Source organism: Harpegnathos saltator, unplaced genomic scaffold (genome assembly GCF_003227715.2).
Source record: "Harpegnathos saltator strain DR-91 unplaced genomic scaffold, Hsal_v8.6 scaffold10, whole genome shotgun sequence".
NCBI classification, from domain to species: domain Eukaryota; kingdom Metazoa; phylum Arthropoda; class Insecta; order Hymenoptera; family Formicidae; genus Harpegnathos; species Harpegnathos saltator.
Genome location: NW_020229873.1, coordinates 1421249 through 1445000, shown reverse-complemented (window position 1 = coordinate 1445000; position 23752 = coordinate 1421249). Strand labels below are relative to the sequence as shown.

Here is a 23752-nt window from a genome sequence, read left to right as displayed (position 1 = left end):
CTACTAGCGACACTTAGAGAGGTGCTGACGTGTCGCGAGTTTCTTCCTTCCCGAAGAGGAGGAAAAGAGGAGAGAGGAGAGAAAGAGAGAGAGAGAGAGAGAGAGAGAGAGAGAGGGAGAGAGAGAGAAAGAGAAAGAGAGAGAGCCTCGTTGTCAATATGGGCGCGAGGATGGCGCGATAAAGCGGAGAATTTCAACTACCGAGAAAGTGCCTCGGCTCGATGCCGATGAGGAAGGGACGTGAAGAAGGAAAAGACGAAGCGACGCGACATATTCCGGATGAAATATCGCTGTCTCGTGCTCATTAAGATTACGGAGTATCGTGAATAGCCGCGCAGTGCGATGCTTCGTGCGGGTGCGGTGCTGCGACCCACCCTCCCCCCCTCCCCCCCCTAACCCCGGGTGGAAGGAAAAAGGGAAGAAATACAGCTTGGCGCAGCACGAAACGATCAACGACGCGGCGGACGCAAATGGACGCCTGGCACTCGCGAGGAATGCGATAACTCGTTAATACGCTGCCCGTTTCGAGGAGCGACGCGACGCGACGCGACGCGACGCGACGCGACGGGACGCTCCGATACATATCTTGTATCATTAATCACGCGAAAGGGCTTAATTGAGACGCGGCCGGTGGTGGTAGCCTTCGCACGCGCCGCGCCGGCACCGCGGCATCGGCGAAGCGTGCGGCCGCGCGGATGCCGCGAGTGCCGGTGAACCAGAATTCCATCGGACGCCGCGCGGAGAAAGAGAGAAAGAGATGATGCCCGCGCCTCGGGAAGAAGTCGAGCGCGCGGGAAGAAGCATGCAAGAATAGACGGCGCCAAGGGCTGCGAAGATGGAAACCGGTTGAAAGTCTCCGGCCGCCGCGGTGGCCGCGGCAGAAAAGCCGCGAGACAGAGAGAGAGAGAGAGAGAGAGAGACCAGAGGATTCACCCACGATGCCTTCACCGTCGTCATCTCTCCTTTGCGACCGCCGCTGCTGAAGCATGTCGAACGGGGCGTACGTACGAGCAGGCTTCCAACAAGCTCGGCTCGATCGCGATTTCGCTGAGGAGCGCGCGCGGTTAAACTTGCCTTGTTCTTCTTCAGCGACGCTGCCCCGGACAGATTGATATTTCGCTATCGCGGCTCCGCCATCGAGCGGACTTGCCGGATAATCGCCGGCTCCGCGGTACCGCGGCCGTAGATATGTATGTGCCGGGGATACACTGTGAGCAGCGAATGAGAGCGACTTTTGCTGTTTGCAGAGTTTGCAGACGTAATTTACGGGTTTACTGCTCTCAGATGTCGAGCGATTTGTTACAATTAGCGCCGGGGAGCCGGGACCGGCGTAGTCTCGCTGACGAATGAAGTGCCGGCATTTTTCGCGATAGTAGATGATATCGGGGAGAGACCGTACGCGGAGACCGCGTCCGAGGAGGCGTTCTGAAATGAAGTCTGCCTTGAAGCCGGCGTCTTTTTGCTACTCACCGTCGATACAAATCCACGGAGAAGCGTGAAGACGCGGCAATGTAAAATTCCGCAGCGCGAGTGAAAGAACCGCCGTCACGACGCGTCGAGAGAGAGATGAGAGAGAGAGAGAGAGAGAGAGAGAGAGAGAGAGAGGGGGGAGAGGGGGGAAGGAGAGGAGAGAGGAGGATTTACGGGAACAAAGTGAGAGCGGGCGCGCGGGCGCGGACGAGGGTGAGGATGTTATTAATGGGATTAACATAAACGCTACATTGATCGATATGCGGATAACGATGTTCTTGCTATTACTCGCACTTCCATTATTTCACGTCCACGCGAAACGCCACTTACAAATGGATTATACCTTTTTGCCGAGCGGGCATTACTCATTCGACGACTGCGCTAGTTAATATAATTAACCCGATGTGAGATCGCACGTTGCGCTAATTTACAATCGCGTCAACGAGCGATATACGCGCGCGCGCAAACGAAGCGAGTAAAGCGCATTGCCTCGTTCTTGTTTGCAAAAACGACTATTTGCCTTAATTCTGACGGTAACACGCTCATTTCGTGCTCGAGTAACATCGCGCGTGTATATGTGTGTGTGTGTGTGTGTGTGTGTGTATGTGTGTGTGCATCGTCGAAAAATTGATTTAAAATTGATTAAATCACTTGTCATAGACTGCAATCATCGTCCTGCATTTCGCTTGACTTTTAACGCAATTTTCAGGGGGAGGTTTTGCCGTCAGGCTTAACGATCGACGGGGACTAATTAACTGATCAGCAAGCTGAAAACGAGGACGCTCCGTCCGTAGGATAACAATCAGATCGTCAGGGCGACTCGCTGCGTCGGAGTTTTACATCCGACACACCCGGTCGGCGAGATCGCGCCAAACAGCGCGATCAAGAGCAACGTGTCACGTGTCTCGTCCGAGGAGTCTCATCATCGTTTCATCTGTCGACGGAGATCCCCCGAGCCGCCGAACCCATGATTACCTATCCGAACACTTTGCGGTCGAGAAGGGATATATACCTGTCTCTTCGGCTTCCTTTAATGTATACCCTCGAATTTGCACATCATCTTCGCCGGCCAAGGGAGCGCAAGGAGGAAGAAGAGGAGGCGCGGGAAGAGGAGAGGGGACCACAAGTCCCGTGGCAAATCGAGCGTGGCGTCATCGATCGCGGAGTGTCATACCTTCCGCGCCTTGTTCACCTTAGACATCCATTGTGTCCCCTTCCTTCGACCTTGTCACCTGGTTCGCGAGCGCGAGCGCTTTCTTTCCTCCTCCCCCTTTCCTCTGCTTTTTATTCTCTTTTCCCTTTTGTTTTGCGGCGTGGCTCGATTACTTTTCGATTCGTCTCCATGTCGTCGCCGCCGCCGCCGCCGCCGCCGCCGCCGCCGCCGCCGCTGCCGCCGCCGCCGCCGCCGCTGCCACCGCCACAGCCACAGCAACCGCCGCCGCCGCCGTCCCCTTCGCGTTGGGCTCCCTCGTCCTGGCTCTAGGTTAGCCAGTGAATCATCTTCAACGACCCCCTCCTCCGGGATCCGGGCAGAAGACTCTTAAGGGGGCCCACGGCGCAGCGCGAGGCCAGTCCGAGAACGCGACCCTAACGCACTAACATCCGGTGTATTCCGAAAGACGAAAGAGAGAGAGAGAGAGAGAGAGAGTCGGAAACGGAAACGACTGCTTGATCGCCAACTGCCAGCAGTAATCGGCACGCTAACATGAAGATCGTTTTGTTGCTCTTGGTCGTCGCGGCCTTCACTTCAGGTTAGTACCCTTTGCACTACGACAATACCCAGTCCCCCGTGTTCGCTTCGACACCCGCGCTGACGTCTTCATTATTATGAAATGATTGTTCCCTTGTTGACTTCATCATCGACCACGCTGATACCTTCATTCGTTTGACCGCCGGTGTCTCGTATGTGTACCGTCGTCTTATCGTCCATTTAGATGCTGCTTTGTCGTGCAGCTTTGTCCGCTGATATCGCGTAAGTGTACGTCTTTAACGTTCGAGAATGCCTTCGCGATGAAGAAGCGGAAGTCTTGAATAGAACTGAAGCCTCGAGTCGGATAAGATCGAATTTTCAAGTATTTTACGCTCGACTCTGAGCGTTTTATCTTATTTGACTTCAGGTACTTTGCGATTACTTCATTTCACCGAGAATATCATACGAATGCGATGAACTCCTCCGTAGCTTGCCTCTGCCATGTTAACAAGCATCGTGCTGCATCCTCAGAAGTATAATTGCAAGTCTGTGTTAATGGCTCTTTAATCGTCCGATTGTCATATTTCAGGATTATTCATTGTCTATTCTCGTTACTTCATTCAGTAGTTTTCACTCTCTCTCGCGTCTTGCTCTCCTTTTCAAGTGACTTTCGCGTGCGCCTTGAAATCTTTCCGTCAAATTTATTCGACGTGCCCCCCGCACGAACGCACGTTCTCTCTTGCCATCAAAGACAACCCCGCAACCCCAACTGTCGTTTGAGATTTAAACCGGAAACAATCGATGGTAGATCAAAAGACATCAAATACCGGATGTAGCATGTTTTTTCGAACTTTTATCCGTAAGATCACATGCGGCCCTATGGGGAAATTCCGAAAGTGAAATTATTCAGATGTGTCTTTTCCCTCTCTCTCTCTCTCTCTCTCTCTCTCTCTCTCTCTCTCTCTCTCTCTCTCTCTCTCTCTCTCTGTCTGTCTGTCTGTACAATCTTCAAACCTAACGAAGATATTATCGGGGGTCAAGTCGTAACAATCCTTCTTCGTTCTCTTTGTATATATATTTTTTTTTCGCATAAAGTATTTTGCAACAGAGCCTGGAGCAAGTTTATGTATCAAGCTAGAGTCGAGAAATGCAAGCGAAGGACGAAAATCGGATCGAATCCAACAGATTTCGATCTCGCTCGTGTGGATCGATCAAACTCCAAACGGCAATCCTCGGTCTCCAGCACCTAGGTTAGGTTAGGCACAGCGAGAGGTGCCTGACGCGAGCTACAGGCACCTCTCGCTGATTCTTTGTGAGCGCTCTATAGGAGAAAATAAATACACGTAGAGTCTTCGTCTGCGGGAGACCGCTCTGCGAGATTCGATTAGCCGTGAAATCGCGCCTCGAAGAGCCCACGCTTCATCGTGCATTTATTCTTCGGCGTATCACTCGATGTATCCGCGTGCGAGTGGGTATGCGTTAGGGCGCGCGAAGGTCTCAGGACGGCCCTGCGCGAAGGTATTCGGTGTGTCTCGCTACAGTTATTAAAAATAGGCGAGCGATTATACAGCGCGAGCGAACGTACAGTCGGGCCATTTATAGAAGAGGTACAAGTCGCTCCGCCGTGTACGCGGACCCGTTCCTCCGGGGCGAGTCTCATCGAAAATCATTAGCCGCAGCGCATTACGTGAACGGAGCTGTAGTTAAAGCGACTAGTCAGTCGCCTCCTCTCTCTCTCTCTCTCTCTCTCTCTCGTTCTTTCGCTCTCTCGCTCTTTCGCTCTCTCGCTCTTTCGCTCTCTCGCTCTTTCGCTCTCTCGCTCTTTCGCTCTCTCGTTCTTTCGCTCTCTCGTTCTTTCGCTCTTTCGTTCTCTCGCTCTTTCGCTCTCTGTCTTCTTTCGCTCGCGCACACCGGCGGCAGACGTCTCAAGGCCTTCGGGTCATTTACCACCACCTGCACGTCCGACTTCACGGTCCGGGACGTTTTTGCTCCGGATGCGCTCTGCGAAGTCCCCGGAGCCGTGACTGGACTTCTTGCAACCGTCAGACGGATATCTCGTTCCGGTCGTTGCGTCCTCGGTGTCCACCGTGTCACGCGTCGATGTAACTATTCAATTTGCATACACGCAGAATTTTTCTCTGCCCGCCTGCTCCTCCCTCTCTCTCTCTCTCTCTCTCTCTCTCTCTCTCTCTCGCGAGGGGAGTCAGTCGTTTTCATTTCGTCGAGGAGGCGTTCGCGAGGCGAGACGGGAGCGCGAGTCTCTCCCCGTGGAAGACTCGATGAGAGACGATTACGCTGCATTTACGGATCGTTCGCGGTGTCTGCTTCGACGCTCATCTCCTCACTCTCCATTTTGTCCTTTTATCTCTCTTCATACCTTTATCTCGCTAAGGAGTCATCCGTCATCTCCCTCTCTTGCTGCTTTTGATTTATTTTCTACAGAAACTGCTTCTCGCGCGTCTTTTTCATCTTTTGACTGTTTTTTTTTCTTTTTTTTTTCCTACGGAAGCGATTGCTCTCCAGATGCGTAACTTAATTTATTCTCACAAGCCGAAGAGCCCGATCCTGTCTCGCGATTTCCGCTGTGAGACGAGCGCGAGGATCGATCGCGCGTCGGGAAAGCGACCACATAGACACAAACTCACGTTAATGAGTCGCGCGTCGTTCATCAGCTAGAGGCTTATTCGGAGGTTTCGCGCGTGTCTTGTAGCTCATAAGTACAGTTAACCAAATAGCCGTGCTGGTTCAATGAACTCCCGTGCCGATGTATCATGCGACCGGTGCCCTTCTCATGAAGCTTCGAGTCATAGTGCGAGGTCGAGGAAAAACGCGCTGCGCGCGCGTCGAGCATTTAGAATGAAATTAAAATCTTATTACGAGCCGCCGCAAGGAAGCTGGCGAGGAAGAAACAAAACACGCCAGAAGCAGTCGCTTCGATTTACGACCTCTTACGAGAGGCGTCTCCCCCCTCGCCCTCACCTCATTGTATCGCGCACATATCGCGTAATAATGAGCGAGTGACGCTACTTAGTGGATTACGGATTCAAAAGTCTTCCGCGGTCTTACATAATGGCGCGCGCATGCGCGAGCAGCCTGGACATTTCGTCATTGCGCGTGACTTATTTACAGACGCGTCGGCGCTTGAAATTAGAAGTGTAATTTTTCTTCGGAGTCTTCGTATTCGAAGCTTCGGAGCATCGAACCCCTTCGAACTTGAAAATTTCGAGAATTCGAAGGTGTAAACAGAATAGAAATATACGTTTGAGGAGGAGAATAAAAATTGGAAATGAACGAATCGTTTTCACACTATCAATCACATGATAATCGCAAGTTTGCACTTTCCAAGTGCTGCAGAGCATAGCTGTGTAAAAAATTTTTTTCAACTTAGATTATGTATTGCCTGATTTTTTATACTTTACTTTTGTTACCCGCGGAATGTAGAATAGATGACCGAGATGGCCTAGAGATGCAATATATGTGCGTGCAGAACCAACAACGAGCGCAGGCTCGGAAACAACCGCCCCGCATCCTTGGAAGCTTCGAAGAGTGATATCTTCGAAGACTAGTTCTCGAAGCTTCGGCATCAAAAACTTGGACGTTTCGACTTCGAAGCTTCGAATGATTCGAAACTTTGAAGCTGCGGAACTTCGAAGCTGCCGAAGAGTAACCAGCCCTACTTGAAATAACGATAACGCGTCGGCTTATTGTTTGCATCCTGGCTCATACGGCTCGTACTCTCGGCGGCCGTGTGCGTCTGTGTGCGTAACGGTTCTCGATCGCGTCGCTCGTGGCACCAAAGCGGGCTGTTAACTGGATTAGAATTCACCGAACGAATTATTCTCGCGTCTCCGCTGCCATTTGCGGCCTTGTCGGAAGTCAATGACAGGCACGTGCTCCAAGCAGGGAGCCAAGGAGCTGCTTCTTCCTTTCTTCTTTTTTTAACAAAGTGCCCTCTCGATCGATCGCAGGCAGAAGAGAGAGAGAGAGAGAGAGAGAGAGAGAGAGATGACCTTCCTGGAGTAATTAATTTTAGAAATCTCATTATATTCTTGCGCGTAATCGAGATTATGTAGAAACTTGAGAAAGAATAATCTCGATCAGTGGACCGCTGAACTTGCTACTTCTTCATTAACCGCGATGGGTCTTTTCTTTCGATAGGTATGTCGCTTATTAACGCGCTTATTTCGCGCGAGTTAATTTTAGCAGGCAACGCCTGCTTTGTTCCTACGCGTCCCACGCATTTACGTCTGCATTATTGCGGCTATTGTAGGAATTGGATCGACCGACTCGCTCCAATTTCACAGAAGAAATGACGCGAGTTACGCGCTACGAAGCGCGATTCGCGATCTTACGCGTAACTCGAAATAGAACATGACGCGACCATTGTCGAGGAAAGGGAAGTCGTTAAATGGAAAGGAAACTTTTTTTTGGGGGATAAAATCAATCAAACCAACTGAAGAAAATGTTTCGTTCGCAGCTCAAAGAATCACAACGATCCAGCTGGACGGCATACAGTACTTCGTCTCGCGAATGAATCCCTACAGTCCCGAGCTGAATTACTTCTTGGCGTATCAGTATTGTCGTTCGCTGGGTCTCCAGTTGGCATCTTTCGAAACGAAAGAAAAGGCCGACACGATGACCCAGTATCTGAAGAACGCCGGCTACACGAAATACGACTTCTGGACATCCGGCAACAAGCTGGGCACGGACATGTTTCTCTGGATGAGCACTGGGCTGCCTTTTAACGTCACTTTCGACTACATGCTGAAGCGACCTGGCAACAGACCCGCCGACGTGCCGCCCGGCACCGAACCCCAGAGAGTGGCGCGTGAAAGGTAATCTTTGATCCAGTGCCTGGGCGAATAAGTGCCCTTCGTGCCTTTTTGTCATCGCAAAAGAATTTCATCACATGAAACGCACGGTACGATAAAAATTATCGAGGCGCTTGGAAGCTCTGATATGACCTACGAAAAGAAATCCTTACGATCGTCAAGCCTTATCTCGTTCAAATCCGACATCTCTCGCGCAAGAAAGACTTGTACGATCCCGTGAAAAATCTTAGAGTCGAGAGATCTGTAATTGTTTCCGATGTCGCGAAATTCGGCTCCCAAGAGACAACAAGTTCGTTCACCGGCGATTTTCCCGGTAAAAGTATCGCGTGTGTAGTTGAGCGTGCCGTTATCACACGAATAATGATTATCGGCCGACTCTTCCGCAGTCCGACGCGAGGGGATAGCCGGAAACACGCGCGCGGAATATCTGATAAACCAACGACGATCGTCGTTCGAGGCGTTGACGAGTTTAAATTCCAAAAAGCGAGTCTCTCGGTTTCAGCGGCGACAGCGGCAGCGCGGATGGATGCGTCGCGATGATGGCACCCACGTTAACCTGGGAGGCGCAGGACTGCACCCTCGTGAAAGACTTTATCTGCGAGCAAACAAGATGCTACTACTACAATTACGGCAGCATTCCAGTCTCCGCGACTCAGGGGTAAGAGGTGAGATAATACTTGTCACAAAAATACACGAGCCCGTCAGGAGGAAGGAGAGAGAAAGAGATAGAAAGAGAGCGAGGGGAAAGAGGAAGAAAATGAGGTAAAGAGAGAGAGAGAGAGAGGGAGAGAGGGAGAGAGGGAGAGAGGGAGAGAAAGAGAATCCAGGAATGTCAATGTACTCAAAGTGAATCTCGCTTTTGCACGGACGAAAAAATAAACGAGCCCGGTGATGATAAGATATGCAAAGCGCGTCGCGATAATCCGAGCGTTTATCCGTCGTGCTACCGAAGTATGCGGGACGACAGCCACGAGCTGGTATGAAAATTTATTATTACACGCGTAAACGCGTCCTCCGCTCGTAAGTAAGTGAGCGCTCGTTCCCGCGCGTGCGATTTTCCGTCCTTTCGACCGGCCCGATCGCTCGTCCCTTTTCTTCGCGCGTAAACGGGAAATTTACGAGGAGAGACGCGAGGAGTCCTGTTTAATCGGCACCGAGCTTTTTTCCCTCGACGCGCTGCGCGCGCGTGGATAGCTCAGCCTCTTGGGACGAGCGCGCAAAAACGCTTTTCTTCCGCGGTTGGGATTCCGCGCGGCGGAATGGGAGTGCGTGATTATGCGTGTGTTTATGTACGCGCTAGATCGTGATACGCTAGGTAGGCCGATAACGACGGCGTTAAACCAGTCTCGCCTCGAGATCTCGCCCGCATACCTAATAGCTTGGGGATGGAAGTGTCGACGGCCGGGGGAGTAGCTCGCTCGCGCTCTACGCCGGGACACTTTGCCAGCTTAACTCTCAATAACGCAGTTCTTCTCTCGCTTCTTGACGCACACACCGCTCACAGCAAACGACGCATTCTTCATGGTACACACGCAGACACGCACACACACACACACACACACACATACACACACACACACAGACACACATGCACACACGCGAGCTAGCAAAAAGTATGGCTTCACTCGATGCGATCCAAAGGGACTCGCGACCAAGAGGTTGACGAGTGGTGCAGAGTTGCTGCTGGTGAGCTTGCCCACCAAGTCGAGGTGAGCTTGCAGGCAACCAAGTGAAGCTACGCTTTTGTACGCCAATAATAATATAGCGCTTAAGTCAAGGTACTAACGATTGTAACATGCTCTGGTCTTCAGTCAGTCTGAGTTGAGAATCCCACGACAGATCGTGTGGCTGCTTAAATGTCGCGCAACAGAGCAGGAGAGCAGAAGAGATAAAGAGACAGCAAACCAGCCCTAAACGAACCTCTCTCTCTATCTCGTCCTTCCAGAAATCACAGACCCTACATCACGACCACCTCGGCGCCAGCCAGCGACGACCAGACAGTGAGTGATCGCGAAACCGACAGCACCATCATCGACGATCACCAGCACCCGGGGACCGACGCTCTGGACGAGCAGGCGACACCACCGCGAGCGGACGCGTCCGCCGACGAGAAACTACCAGAGGACCCGGTCGTCAGCAGGCTGATCACCACGACCGCTCCCGCATCTGGCAATCAGCAGCATCAGCATCAGCAACAGCAGCAGCAGCAGCAGCAGCAGCAGCAGCAGCAGCACATGGGAACGACGACGTCGGCGACGTCGTTGTACGACGACGACGACGACGACGACGTCGACGACGCTGCTCGTGAGCACGAGCGCTCGGCCGCCGGCGAGCTGGACGACAGCCGACCGGAACACATTCCGGACATCGCGAGCCTCTTCACCGAGCACGCCGGCGTATCGCAGGCGCGCAAGGACAGCGTCTTCGAGGGTCTGGAGACCCGCGAGATTCTACGACCGTCGGCGAGCCGTCCCGTCGTTCCCGCCGCGCCTTCGTCCTTCTCCTCGTCCCCGTCCTCGTCCTCCTCCTCCTCCTCCTCCTTGTCGGAGATGAGGATGGAGCATCGCGAGGCAGCCGACTACGGCGACCTCACGGCGGAGACCGAGCTGCCGAACAACGGCCTCGAGGACGCCCACACGATCGGGCCGTACGACAGCGTGCAGGATTACGTGAACGATCAGCCGGCGGAGGACACGCCGGCGGCGGACTCGGCGATGATGAAGGACCAGGACGACGACAGCAGCACGATCCTGCCAGAGGCGGAACCGGCCTACAGGTACAACATCAAAGTACGCACCAACGGCAAAGTATTAGACCCTCCGTCCAAGTAACGCTTTACTTCCTAGGCAACGTCGCGTTATTTCGTTGTAATAAGTGTAATACACGACACGAGCGAGATCGAGATATTCTTGAGGAAAAACTTGGGTATATATATATATATATATGTATATATATATATATATATAAATATATATGTATGTGTATGTATGTTTATCACGAGTACGTTTCGCGTATACCCCGTCCCCCCCCCCGTGTGACACGAGCGAGATGTCGCGGTCGCGCGGGTCAGACAACTCGCCGTTGTCACCGCTCGCCGTTTAGAGCTCCGTAACTTGGGGCGTAGCCGACATAACGCTCTCGACATACCTTGGGATCAGAGAGGATCGCACGTTCCTCGATACATATATTATAACACACACATAGCTTCCTCGGTCGGCGGCAGGCAAAGGGGACTGTTTCGAAAACAGAAGAAAAGATGCAGGGGAAAACGAGAGGTAAACAATGTACCGTCGAGAACGTCGAGAAAAGGCCGAATCGCGACTGTGTGAGTCGAATTGGAAGAATAACCGAGTACTCTCCTGCCGACGTTACACGACAAGCTGTACATTTTTCTTCGCAAGGGCATTCACTCGATAATTCCGTTCTCATCCTCGATCGTCAATCGCGCTGGCGGACCAACCTCCTCCTCCTCCTCTCTCTCTCTTTCTCTCTTTCTTTCTCCTCCTCCCCATCTCTCTCTCTCTCTCTCTCTCTCTCTCTCTCTCTCTCTCTCTTAGAAAAATCGCCCTCTCGTTGTCGCTTCGCAACCCCACACCCTCGCTTTTCGTTCTGATTCCGCTGGTTTCTATGATCGATCGATCAGCAATCGGCAATCGTTCGCGCGCGATATCGAGACGGATTTGTTGCTACAAACGAAAAGATGAAGAGAGACAAAGAAACGCGAACGGGTGTTACGTGCACGCGTATATATCGGAGAGATTCGAGGTCCATCGTATCGCAATCGGTGTAAGACACGCGACGTCTTCTTATCCTCATGCGTAAGGGAATAATTATCATAGTTAATATCGAACGTCTTCATACGTCTGCAAGACGAGACGTTAGGCAGCCGACCGGATGACGTTCCAGGGGGTTGCTGAGACGCGTCGAGGTGTGTCGAGGGAGACCACCGCCCGGTTCGGCGCTTTCGCGAGAAACGTTTCGGTCATCCAGACGTATGACGATCGGCGTGTTTTTTGTAGCTCCGTCTACGTGAAACGTCGCTCTAGCTGCTACGATAAGTCACTTCACCCTCTTCACACACATATATTCACAACCACACACACACACACACGCACACGTACACACATATACATTAATTCTATATACAACGACGCGAGTGTGCGACTTGTATAACTGAACTTTAATAAAGATACGACCACAATCTTAAGCCTATCAACGTTTAGCCCCTTTAACGTTACCGTCAGCATCTCGCTTTGTACGACGCCTCGAGTGTGCCAGGAGAAGTCATTCGAATGCAGAAGTTATTCAGGCAGATTGTTGCTCGATAAAAGCGGCAAAATGTGCAACTGTTAACACTCACCAGCCGTTCACGACTCCTTCTATATTTAGCATAGGAATTATTTTGAACACATAATCGTCGCGTAGGCTGCAGGCGTATTGGCTGTCGCTCAGGAGGGCCTTGAGCGTTCCGTGCATTACCCACGAGGCGTTGCTTTCGCCAGGGTGCACCCTGGACGTCAAGAAGATCACTTTGCGGCCCTGAAACAGCGAAACACGAGGGCTTACCGTTCGAGTGTGTCTGCCACGTCGAGCGCGATCGAACGTTATATTTATACTTATCGGAGACTTTGGTCTCGAGAGAGAGAGAGAGAGAGAGAAAAGGCGATTCTCACATGTATGGGGTTGCTCCTGGAATCCGGCGACGTGACGGTGAGCACAGGATTCTCATTGCCGTTGAGAGTCTCGCAGAGCGTCTCCGCGCGGAAATAAAGCTTCGCGTTGGCGCTCCTCCTCATCCACTTCCAGATATTGGTCATCAGCTGGCTGTACGTGTAGGGGAAGTGATAGGCCAGGTAACAAACGTCGTGCGCGTGAGGAAACGTGACCGTGAAGGACGTCGTCAGGTAGGTCTTGCCCCGGGCTGGCCGCTGGTAACAGTTCCGATAATAACAAATGTCGACGCCGGTCCTCACCCAGCCCGCTCGGCCGCATTTCGCCTCCGTCACGCTGAACAGTATCGGCTTCATGCCGAAGTTGAACTGCGAGTTCGCCTTCTCGCAGTTGATGATGTTGAACGTGTACGGCGCGTTCGCCTCCATGTTGGAGACCTCGAAGTAAAACCACTGATGCCGGGAGCCGCTGTTGACGTCCGGTGTCAGGATGAGGTCGTACTCCCGCGGGCCAATCTGCGCGCGAAGGAATAAAGAGGACCATGACGAAGAATAGTGAGGACGTTTCGAGAGAGAAAAAGAGCGCGCGCGTGGGTGGTTCAGCGGAGCGAAGCGTTACGATCGTGAGCGATCAGTGATTATCTTTCTCAACATTCCAATGGCAGAATGAGCGCTCACCTAGTGGCTCACGTTACGTCTTTCGAACGCGAGGTACTCGTGTATGTAGGCTGGGATAGAACTCGATAGAAACTCCCGCATTGCATCGTCGCGACAGCAGGCCTTATGTAACGCCAACATAATCGATTACATAAAGATCGCGAGTGTACCGGCCTATACCTGAATGGCTTTCCTGAGGTTTCCGCTTTCGAATCTCGACTCGAATTGCAACTGCTTCGTCTCCGGCGAGGCGCGCTTGCCGAGCCTCTTCTCGTCGCAGTTGTCGAGCGGCCTCGCGTCTCGCCCCTGGCGGCAGGCGTGACTCGCGACAGCGTCGAGGTCGTAAACGACTTCCTGGACGGTGGAGGCGTGGAGACCGCGCTCCACGCAGGTGAGCAATTTCGCGCGGCACACCTTGCGGTCCTTGGTGTTGAGCGGCTCGGCTTCCCTCGACCCATCGCCGCCGATCCAGTCCGGATAGGCGACCTTCACGAAGCCGATAACGCTCCTCACCCTGCTCGCCATCGCGCAATACGCGTCCTGGTCGGTCAGCTCGGCCGACGCGTCCTCCAGGATCTTCAATCGGTGCCTGTCGCCCGTCACAGGTTGCTGCTTCGTCGTGCCGTTCAGTCTCGTGAAATCCCTCGGGGGTGTCTTGGCCTTTCCAGTCCTCCTCGTCAGCTGCTGCGAGTCCGTTTGATCGTCCTCGATGAAGCCAAACTCGCTTAGCTTGGCGGCGGATGAGCCGGCGATGCGCAGCTGCGATCGCAGGCCGCCCAGTTCGCGGAAGAACGTGTGATACCTGTGAATGGGACGAATTCACCGACACGTTATACGGTATCTGCTGTTATTTCTTTCTTCTCTATTTGTAGGGGAGAGGAGAAGTATGTTTGGTACACGTGTAGGGAAATTGAGATTCCGAAGGAATTGGATACTTGAAAGGATATTTGAAAGGATATGGAATCGACATCAACGACAAGACGAGCCGCCGCGTACCCAACGAGATCCTCCTCGGACCTTTGCGACGTGAAGACCCCGGCGAAGAATTTGCCCTCGTCCACCTCGTCGCTCATGTAGATCGCGTTGTCGATCGTGTTTCTGGAGTCGTGGCTCTCTTCTTCCTCCTCCTCCTCCTCCTCATCATCGCCGGAGTCCAGATCGCTGTACAGTCTGCCGGCCGACACCACGCTGTTCGCCTATGCGGAAATAGATATCCTAGTCACGAGGGAATACAACGGTACCGTAAGGGTTACGTAACGTAACGTTCGTAAAGCGAAAATCGTATTATGAAGGGCCGCAATGCTCCCCGTCGACGAGTGCGCTACGCTGCGAGTCCGCGTCAAGGCTGAGGTGATGCTGGAGACTCGACGATCGCGGAACAGAATTTAGAATTTGAAGAGTCAGCTGATCGATAAAAATTTCAGTTGACCGAGATAATTCATACTAACATTGAGATTACATCGCGATTACGCGCAATCACTGCCCCGATCGATTATTTTAATCCGATCGATTAATTAATTAATACGTTAATTAATTAATAATTACATTGATCGATTAAATTATTCATGATTGCATGCGTGTGGCGATCGATCAGTTTTAAACTGACGATTTGCCGATTGTTTCCGTCGACTGAGATTTCGATCGACCAGTGCCCGATACTGGAATCAACTAATTTCGATCTTGATCACGTCGACTCTTCAAGTTCTCATCTTCAATCGGCAATCCCTGAGCGGTCACGTAGCGAGAGCGCTAGGTCGGGCTGAAAGGTGTCGCGAGGGAAAAGTACACACCTGGCTGTCGATGTCGCTACCGCTTTCAGCGCTATTCGCCCTGACATTCACTTCGGGCAAAACGAATCTGCATGCAGAAAAAAGAAGAGTCGGTCGAGAATTTAGTTACCGCGCGTGTGACGTTGTCCTCATCAAAAAGACATATAATCATGCCACTGACAATCCGATTAGTTTCCAATCAAGTCCGATTATGTTGCGTAACGAGACTACCGTTAGCTGTTTCGGTTTCTTTGTTTCGGTATACTGGATACCTACTTGTCATTAGAACGCGAGGCACAAGCCGAACACAAAGTGTGCTTGAAGCGATACGGATACAGGCGGGTGATTGATTCCGCGAATGGAATGATTTTTAGTGAGATAATTACAGAGCCGGTGAATCGAGGTGTGCTTATACGTCGTACAAAAATGTGGAAATTTTGTACTTGAAAAACAGCATGATCTCTGGATAAATAATCATTTTATGTATTACACCGGTGCTTTTCGCGCGTTACGCATCGTGTAGATTCGCAGCCTGTAATATTCACTTATGCTCTTGCATAATGCGCACTGGGGAATTACTTAGCACTCGTTAAGACCTGCAGGAAGTTATCGAAAGGTGATTAAAGAGCCTCGCAGGCTCGCAGTTGCACTCATTAGATCGAACAGAAAGTAGTGCTCAGCCGACATAACATCGACGATACGTACTGAAAATGGAAGAATGACGTGCGGAATGCTCTCTTTACGACAGACCGAAATTCAAATCTCACTTTGTTAACGAGAGAAAATCCCCTCTCTGGTGTTACAAAAATGTCGAAAGGGATGTAACACCCAGAATAATAACGATCACGAAAGAGGCGAAAAAAAAGAAACGAAATGAGAAAATGTCTCGTAAAAAGTGATAAGACAATTCCGTACAATCCGTAAGAGTTCTCTCTTCTTCACACCGCGGGGTAACCACCACGTTTCCCACGTTTATCCCGAGAGGTAAATCGATTCGCATAGCTGTGTTGACAAAGCATTGTTCGCTCAGCTCAGCGAGTACCACGAGCCTGCAAAAAGCCTCGAAGCACCTTTCGATACAACACTCCGTAGAACAATAAGTGTATCACGAGTGTCGCACGCATGGCAGGCTGGATTCGCGATGGACCGGTCGGTACGACCTCGAACGTTTCATTCACCTCGCGGGCGACATTTCGGGCACCGGTAATTCCTTCTTTTCCAGACACTGATTGATTATACCGCAAATACGAGACAGCAGGCAGTCGTAGGCTTTGTCCTCCGGACAGTTCGTGCAGAACCGGTACAGTAGCTGTAGGCCGTTGTTCGACTTGATAGCCTTCCTGCCGGCTTCTAGAGCGAGTGGACAAAGAGAAGAGAGCACACGCATGACTCGCCGGTCGGACTTTCAAGAATGACGCGCGTTCAAAAGACGAGAAAAGCAACACGAACGCGAGACACACGACATGCTCTCGTGCTGTCCTCCGAATTATCGGGAAATTCCTGACCAAGGCCTGACCAGACGACGAACTTACTTATCACGCAGAGATGCTGAAGAGTGTTCAGGGCGTAATTACAAATTTTCAGTCGCATCGGGCCGTCGAAGCGCTCCCACCTTTCGAATATTCGCATCAGCAGGTGCACTATTCCCACTTTGACGAGTTTATTGCAGCAGAGCTCTGAAAGCAAAGTGCCATGTCGGAGGTACTGGCAACTGGGAGCGTCATGCGAAGAAAATTGGTGGGAGGGTGGGGGGGTGGGGAACAAAAGGGAAGAGGATAATCGGGCTGATAGAGGGAAACGAGGAATGCGTGTGTACGTACTGTTGGTCGTGAAGTGCTTGAGGCATTCCAACAGAGTTCTCAATTTCAAGTGCGGTGTATAGCCGACGCTGACGAACGTTTTCTCCAAGGTATTGGCGATGCCGTCCTTCACCAGGGTTTGTAAGGAAAAAGCTGCCGAAGAGACGATCGTGCTTGTATCGAATGAACGCACAAAGTGATCCGAGGATCGATGATCGCTTACGGTTTTTCGCGAGAGTCTTGATGATCAACAGCAACGGCAGTAATATCTTGCTGTTGTTATAGTGCTGTCTTAGCAGCGTATGGAACACTTTGATGGAATTGAGCAATTTCATCTTCGACACGAACTTCTGGTCCCTCTGCGCCACCTGGAAACAAACGCGATGTATTTCATATCTTGTAGAGAAAATCTATAAAATGTTCGATATATTCAGAGACATAAAAACATATATATATATATATATATGTATATATATGTGAAAATATATTTTTATAAAATTCATGAAATAATTAAAAATTTTACATAAAAAATATCGATGTATATACGTAAAAATATTTATCTCTCGGTACGTACTCACTGTTTGCTAAAATATTCATGTTTATTATACCTGACCGAAATTTTATCCCCTTGTCATTGATTTCGTTTGAAAAACTTGGATATAATTTCATTTCACGTCGGAAAGTATAAAAAACAAAAAAGTAAAAGAGACACACATGGATCTTGGAACTGGCGAGAATTACCTGGCCCAAAATACTGAGGATGTCTTGGGTGAGCATTTCGTTCGTGATGGTGTCTGCGTGTTGGAGATTTATTAAAAGTTTAACTAGGACTTGCGTGATACCCAAGTTGATCAGTTGAATGACCGCCATTCGGCTACTGGTTCCTGTTAAAAAGAAGAGAAAAACAAGCGCGTTACTCCCGATCCCGAAAGACTCGATGTCGACTACACGAATATACGCGAGCTCTCTTTACTACTCAACAACGGTATCTTTCTTTTCTTATTCTTTTTTTTTCGCAATGAGCGATTGCCGTTTTACTTGTGGCACTTTTGTTCTTGCTGCCTTTCTTCTTGGACTTGCTCTTGCTCGCTCGGGGCGATATGCATTCGTGCAGAATGCCGGTGATACTGCAGTCGGCGACGTGATCCTTGCAGGTCTGAAAAGAAGAGCATCGTCATTATTTTAATCACGCACGCTCCTTTATAATACGTTAGATCGCGAAGCGAGGGAAAGGAGAGAGAGAGAGAGAGAGAGAGAGAGAGAGAGAGAGAGAGAGAGAGGGAGAGAGGGAGAGAGAGAGAGAGAGAGAGAGAAGCTCGCGCGCTTCCCACTTCCGTCTGTCTAACGGTCCAACTACGAGAGAGAGAGAGAGAGAGAGAGAGAGAGAGAGAGAGAGAGAGAGAGAGAGGCCCGAGACATCTCGCTCGGCGCGAGATAACGCGCTAAAATGTAATTACACAGTCGCGTGAACACGCCGGCGTCCGTGCGATTACTCTAATCTACACTGCGCGCACAACACTTGTCGGCAACTGAAACAGGCGCGAGTATCCAGTTTTACGAGCTAGGTGCTTCGCGGGGCTTTCCCAGGCGTGCAGACAATGCGGAACGCGGAGCGTGTCGCATGACACCGCCAGGCAGTTCCGCGGATAACGGCAGATTACCGCGCGCGCGCGCGCGCGCGGTTATCCAAACTCCTTAATTGCTTCCACGCTATATGTGTGTGTGTGTCTCGATATGAACGAACGACCGGCCGAGAGCGACCGTAAACGCCCGTAATAATTCTCTCTCTCTCTCTCTCTCTCTCTCTCTCTCTTTCTCTCTCTCTCTCCTGCTCGCACCCACACACACGCACCCATGCAACGTACACGTGCGTTCAGGATCGATCAGTGAGGCTGTTAACACGCGAAACGCTCGTAGCTTATCCCTGCGCGCCGATAAGGTATGCACGTTGCAACGAACGTTGCCGATGAAATGACACATAACGACGACTCACCCCGAGGGGTTACTTTAATTAAAAATTATTCACCTCCAGCGCCACCATGAACGACTCCATCGCGCCGGAGTTCTTCTGCCAGAGCTTCTCCAATGTGCGCTCGCGTATCCGCCGGTCTGCAAAACACATTTTCAACAGCCTGGTTTGTCCCTTCGTCCTTTTCCCTCCTCGCTCTTCCGTAATCAACCCTCAGATTGCGGCCGCGGCTCGCAAGCGCAATATGGCGCTAGCCGTTACGACGGTGGGCATGCATCGTCCCGTGAAGATCTTTGCGAAAATTACAAAGCGAGACATTATCCTGGAAAGGAATTTTCCCGGAAAATGTTACTTTCCAAAATTTCGAAATGCTGATTCTTCGGGATAATGCACGTTCACCGTCACGGTGCCTCCTTTCCGCGCGCCACGACGTTAAGGAAAGGTTCTCATGTAGAGGCCTAAAAAGTAGCTCAACTTTGGGAATTTTTTTCAAGCGAATTGCAAGGGATATCAATGGGAGATTTTTATTTCTATAAATTTGTTATATTCTTAGTATACAAAATACATTTTTTTGTCAGAAAAAACAGGGAAGTGAGTGCTTTTGATGAGCAACGGCAGCAAATCCTGCGCGGCCCACCGGAAGCACTCGTACTTTTTTGACGAAAAAAAATGTATTTTGCGTACCAAGAGTACAATAAATTTATAGCAAAAACTCTCCCATTGATATCCCTTAGAATTCGCTTGAAAAAGATTCCCAAAATTGAGCTACCTTTTAGGTCTCTACACGAGAACCTCCCCTTAACAAACGAACGCGCGCTCCGTCCGCACTCCCAGGGTTGAATTCGTGAGGTCGTAACTCGCGCTCGCGGAGCGCCGGACATCGTCAATGTTACCAATGTTGGATCGCGGCCTCAGCGCTAATAAACGACCGGTGCTTGGAGAGAATTCTTCGCGAGAAGTCAGAGACGCCGTGCATTGGCACGATTCTCTCGGACTTGACGCCACGCCAATTGATACCGACGTCGCGAGCGATAATCATGAAGAATTCACGGCGACGCACACGGTCGTCGTGTGCGTGATTCTCGGCAAGGTGTAACATAAATCCGCGCGATCCACGCTGAACCGCTAAATGTTTAATTCTTGCTCCTGATGTCGTAATTAAATGCGCCCGCCGGCGCGACGCGTCGGCGAGTGGCCTGCGGTGGAAATTTAGTAACGTCCGCGCGTTGTACGTGTCCAACTATGTCGCAAAATTTCGGCTGCTATTAGCAGCGACGAGATAGCTTGCGGGCCGAGCGAGCGAGCGAGCGAGCGAGCGAGCGGGCGAGAGTCCCGCGATTTCCGCGGTGGTGCCGGCCAAGAGGACCGTTAGATTGTTCATTCTCGCCTTATCAAATTGGCGCGCGCTCCACAAGAGCGTGTGCATCGTCCGGAGCCGCACAGCTCGCGCTGGAGCGCATCCAACGGATCTGCCGTAGCCTCACCGAAAATCATTACGCAATCGAAATGAAGGGTGACCGGCCACTGTTTGCACACCGGCACCTGTTCGCGCCAGGTGTCCGAAAATTCCGGCTAGATCGGACGACTGACGTCTGACGGGCGCACGCGACGGCGAAAGTTCAAGCGGAAATGACGAGAGCGAACAGGTTCGACGACGTGCTCCTTATACCGTTCCTTCTAACCGAAGTATTAGGTGAGCGAAAGAGTTCTGAGCTTTAGATTTGATACAACCGAAGCAACAATTTAAAGTTTATTTATCTTCCCGCCCTTTTGCGGTTTTAAAGCGTTGACATCAGGCTTTTTAAAATGCCATGCGGTTGATGCACATAACCTGAAAAATCAGTGATGTTCACGATGGCGATAACAAAAGAGCATATTCGATTGTCCATCCACTTCGCGTTTCATCTGAAGAGAAATGCTGCTGAAGCCACTGAAATGATTTGTGCTGCATATGGAGAGAACGCTGTAAGTCATGCTACATGTAAAAGATGGTATAAACAATTTCGCCAAGGAGATTTCAGTCTTGAGGATGAACCGCTTGCTGGACGCCCTCGAGAGATTGAAACGGACAAATTGCAAGCATTGCTGGACATAAACTCCGCGCTGACTGAAAAGGTCATCGATGCAAACGGGGAATATTTCGCTGATTAATATTTTTTCGTTTGGTTCTGTTGGATAAAGATCGAATTTTGCAAAGAAACAGCTCAGAACACTTTCTTGCTCACCCAACAGCTTGTACTCTATCAGCTGATCGATTACGCGGGGAGTTTCGTCTTGGTCTCACTCGCGAGTCATTCGCGAGACACGTCGGAAGTCGGAGTTCAGCTTGGCGTAAACGATGGCGTCAAGTTGATGGCGATTTACCAGAAAGTGCCGCGAATCGCACAACTTGGTCGCGCAAGATCGGACACCGAGAGCAGTCATGATCGGAACACGATCACCGAATCGCGTGTCCCTTTCACGACCGGGGGCACGGACGACAGCTGATGTTTCCTCCGTAAGAATTTCGGATTTTACGCGATTTTACGTGCGAGAACGGTACGCGATATTGCGCGGAGCGACGATCAGCATAGCCGACTAACGCGCCGGCTTATCGCACGAGAATGATCAATCGCGCGAGTTCCAGCGTCGTCTCGGAGCTCGCCTATCGCGCGCTCGTCGGCAGGTAATAATATACCGGCACGAATTTCGCCCTTAAATGTCCAATCTTCCTCAATTCGTTTCGAACTTTATTGCCGCAGCGGCCGCTATTCGCGCCGGCGCAATCATGCGCTTGTCCTGCGCCGTTACGGTGCGCTAACGAAGGCGACACGCGATACCGAGCGCTAATGAGAAGGTAAACGGTCTGGCGACGTAATCGAGACGAAGACCGGACATATTTCTCAGCATCGCTTCAGCACTCTCCAGCGCATGAAATCATCGAAATTGAAAAGGCTGGAAGGTTTCACCCGTGAGACGCGCGCTTCCGGCGCGATTTTCGCAATCGTGTAACTTTCCAGACGACACACGGAAGAAGACGAGAAGAAAAATTGGTCGAGTTCGCGTGACAACGGACGAAGCAAAATCCTGATCGAAGGAATCGACATGTCGGGCCAGAATGTCGGCTCGACATTCCGTCGAAATTTCTGCCTGTTCCTGCGAGCGCGCTTCACGCGAGACCTTTCATCTTCCACGCTCCTGCGCCTGTCGGCAAGAGGCCTTACGTCACGATCGTCAGGCTGAACAACCGTTAGGCTATCGCGTCCGCCGAAAGTGCAAGAATTCAGAGTACGTACCTGACGAAGTGACACGCGCGTGAATCTTGGCCAGGACCGTCCGGAACGCCTCGGCTGCTTCTTGCGGCTTAGCCGCGTGCGCTCGGAGCTTCTCCAACAGCGCGTCGCTCACAGCCTCGTCCGCGCTTTTGTTACCCGCTGACATCACACTGAACCCAGCCGCAAGAAAACAACGAGAAATGTCATTTACTTCCAGTCGAGGGGGATCGACAACGAGAACAATTACCGTTCGGCCCCGCCGAGACATCTATTACGCACGCTACGTCGCACAGTGTTGTGAACAACAAAGTATGAAATATGGATATATTTCCAGAAGATGATGTTTTTTACTTCTGTCAACGCGCAAACCATTATAATTGCCAGACTATGAATCCATGGATTGTAAATCTTTTACTACTCGACTCGTAAACTTCAAACCTCATAAGCCCGAACCTCATAACTTCGAGCCCTATAACCCCGAGTTGTTGTGACGCAGGAAATTGATGTTCAAAAAGCACTCAACAGCATTCAAGTGTCAACCGATTGGGACGATTTTTCTTTCTTTAAATGAAGGTGAGAAGATTGCCTACAATTCTATCCCGGCGATATTTTCGATATCAGGTATCCTAACCGAATCCTTAATAGACAAAGTATGAAATATTGATACATTTTCAAAGGACGATGATTTTTTCTACTTCTATCAAAGCGGGTTGACTTGAGTTTCGGGGTCCGAAGTATTATGGGGTTTGAGATTACGAAGTTCGGGGTTATAGGGCTTGAAGTTATGGGGTTCGGGGTTATGAGTTTAGGAGTTGAGTAGTAACAGATTCACAATCCATGGATTCATCTGTCTGGCAATTATAATGGTTTGCGCGTTGACAGAAGTAGAAAAAATCATCTTCTGAAAATGTATCAATATTTCATACTTTGTCTTAATCAAGGATTTGGTAAGGATTCCTGATATCGAAGATATCGCTCGGTAGAATCGCTCAGTAATCTTCTCGCCTTCATTGAAGAAAAACAAATCGTCCCGATCGATTGAAGATTGAATGCTGTAGACCGTTTTGGACAAATCAATTTTCTGTATCACAACAGTGTGAGTGCTTCCGAAATGTCCAGGATTGGGTCGAGTTGAGTTAGTTCCGCTATAGTATATGTGACGGATATTATAGTGAAACTAACTCAACTCGATCCAATCCTGGACATTTCCGAGGCACCCTGTGCGTCGGGTTCGGCGATCACCGCATCGCGATGATACGCAACAACGTCAAAGCATTCGCGCGCTCGATTCAAAAGCGTGCAGTGCGATTACCCAATGACGAACAAGACGCCGGGGAGCAGAAGCTGCAAGCCAGCACAGTATCGCGCCGCTTCAAGCTGTGCCGGATCAAACGTCGGAAATTGAGGATCTCGCAGACAACAGATCGAACAGATTCGACCAGTCGATTAATCTCGCTCTTGGCTCGGCAGGCTCCGATATTCGACTCGCAGTCCTCAATCTTCGACAGCTGGCCCAACAAGAGAGCCCGCATGCGCGGAGAAAAGGCTCGGTTGAAGAAACGTGACGATGAAACGGACTCGCGGACTTCCACATGCCAGAAATTCTGCTCCGTAAGAAGCCAAAGTTCCCCATCTCCTTCGA

General features: G+C 50.8%; 2 protein-coding genes across 8 annotated transcripts in view; one reads left to right on the top strand and one right to left on the bottom strand.

The window, feature by feature from the left end:
• Positions 1-23752, bottom strand: part of LOC105190158 (cytosolic carboxypeptidase 1) — a 42703-nt gene that overhangs the window by 14232 nt on the left and 4719 nt on the right. For all 6 annotated transcript variants that reach the window (XM_025297682.1, XM_025297689.1, XM_025297676.1 and 3 more), the window contains 13 exons: positions 22132-22280; positions 18914-18996; positions 17926-18043; positions 17629-17771; positions 17111-17255; positions 16909-17040; positions 16621-16764; positions 16267-16438; positions 15110-15176; positions 14316-14515; positions 13500-14121; positions 12666-13178; positions 12353-12531 (listed from right to left, as the gene is read on the bottom strand). In XM_025297682.1, coding sequence (XP_025153467.1) covers positions 12353-12531; positions 12666-13178; positions 13500-14121; positions 14316-14515; positions 15110-15176; positions 16267-16438; positions 16621-16764; positions 16909-17040; positions 17111-17255; positions 17629-17771; positions 17926-18043; positions 18914-18996; positions 22132-22276 — 2663 coding nt within the window. In that variant the 5' untranslated portion in view covers positions 22277-22280. The remainder of the gene's footprint in view (positions 1-12352; positions 12532-12665; positions 13179-13499; positions 14122-14315; positions 14516-15109; positions 15177-16266; positions 16439-16620; positions 16765-16908; positions 17041-17110; positions 17256-17628; positions 17772-17925; positions 18044-18913; positions 18997-22131; positions 22281-23752) is intronic.
• Positions 3045-12194, top strand: nw (narrow). 2 transcript variants are annotated; one of them, XM_011152718.3, is made up of 4 exons: positions 3045-3221; positions 7638-7995; positions 8495-8650; positions 9938-12194. In XM_011152718.3, the coding sequence occupies exons 1-4, from the start codon at positions 3176-3178 to the stop codon at positions 10821-10823; spliced, it is 1446 nt and encodes a 481-aa protein (XP_011151020.2). In that variant the 5' UTR covers positions 3045-3175; the 3' UTR covers positions 10824-12194. The 2 variants fall into 2 exon arrangements, with proteins under 2 accessions (XP_011151020.2, XP_019700191.1); XM_019844632.2 differs by having other exon boundaries at positions 8495-8657; positions 9938-10123.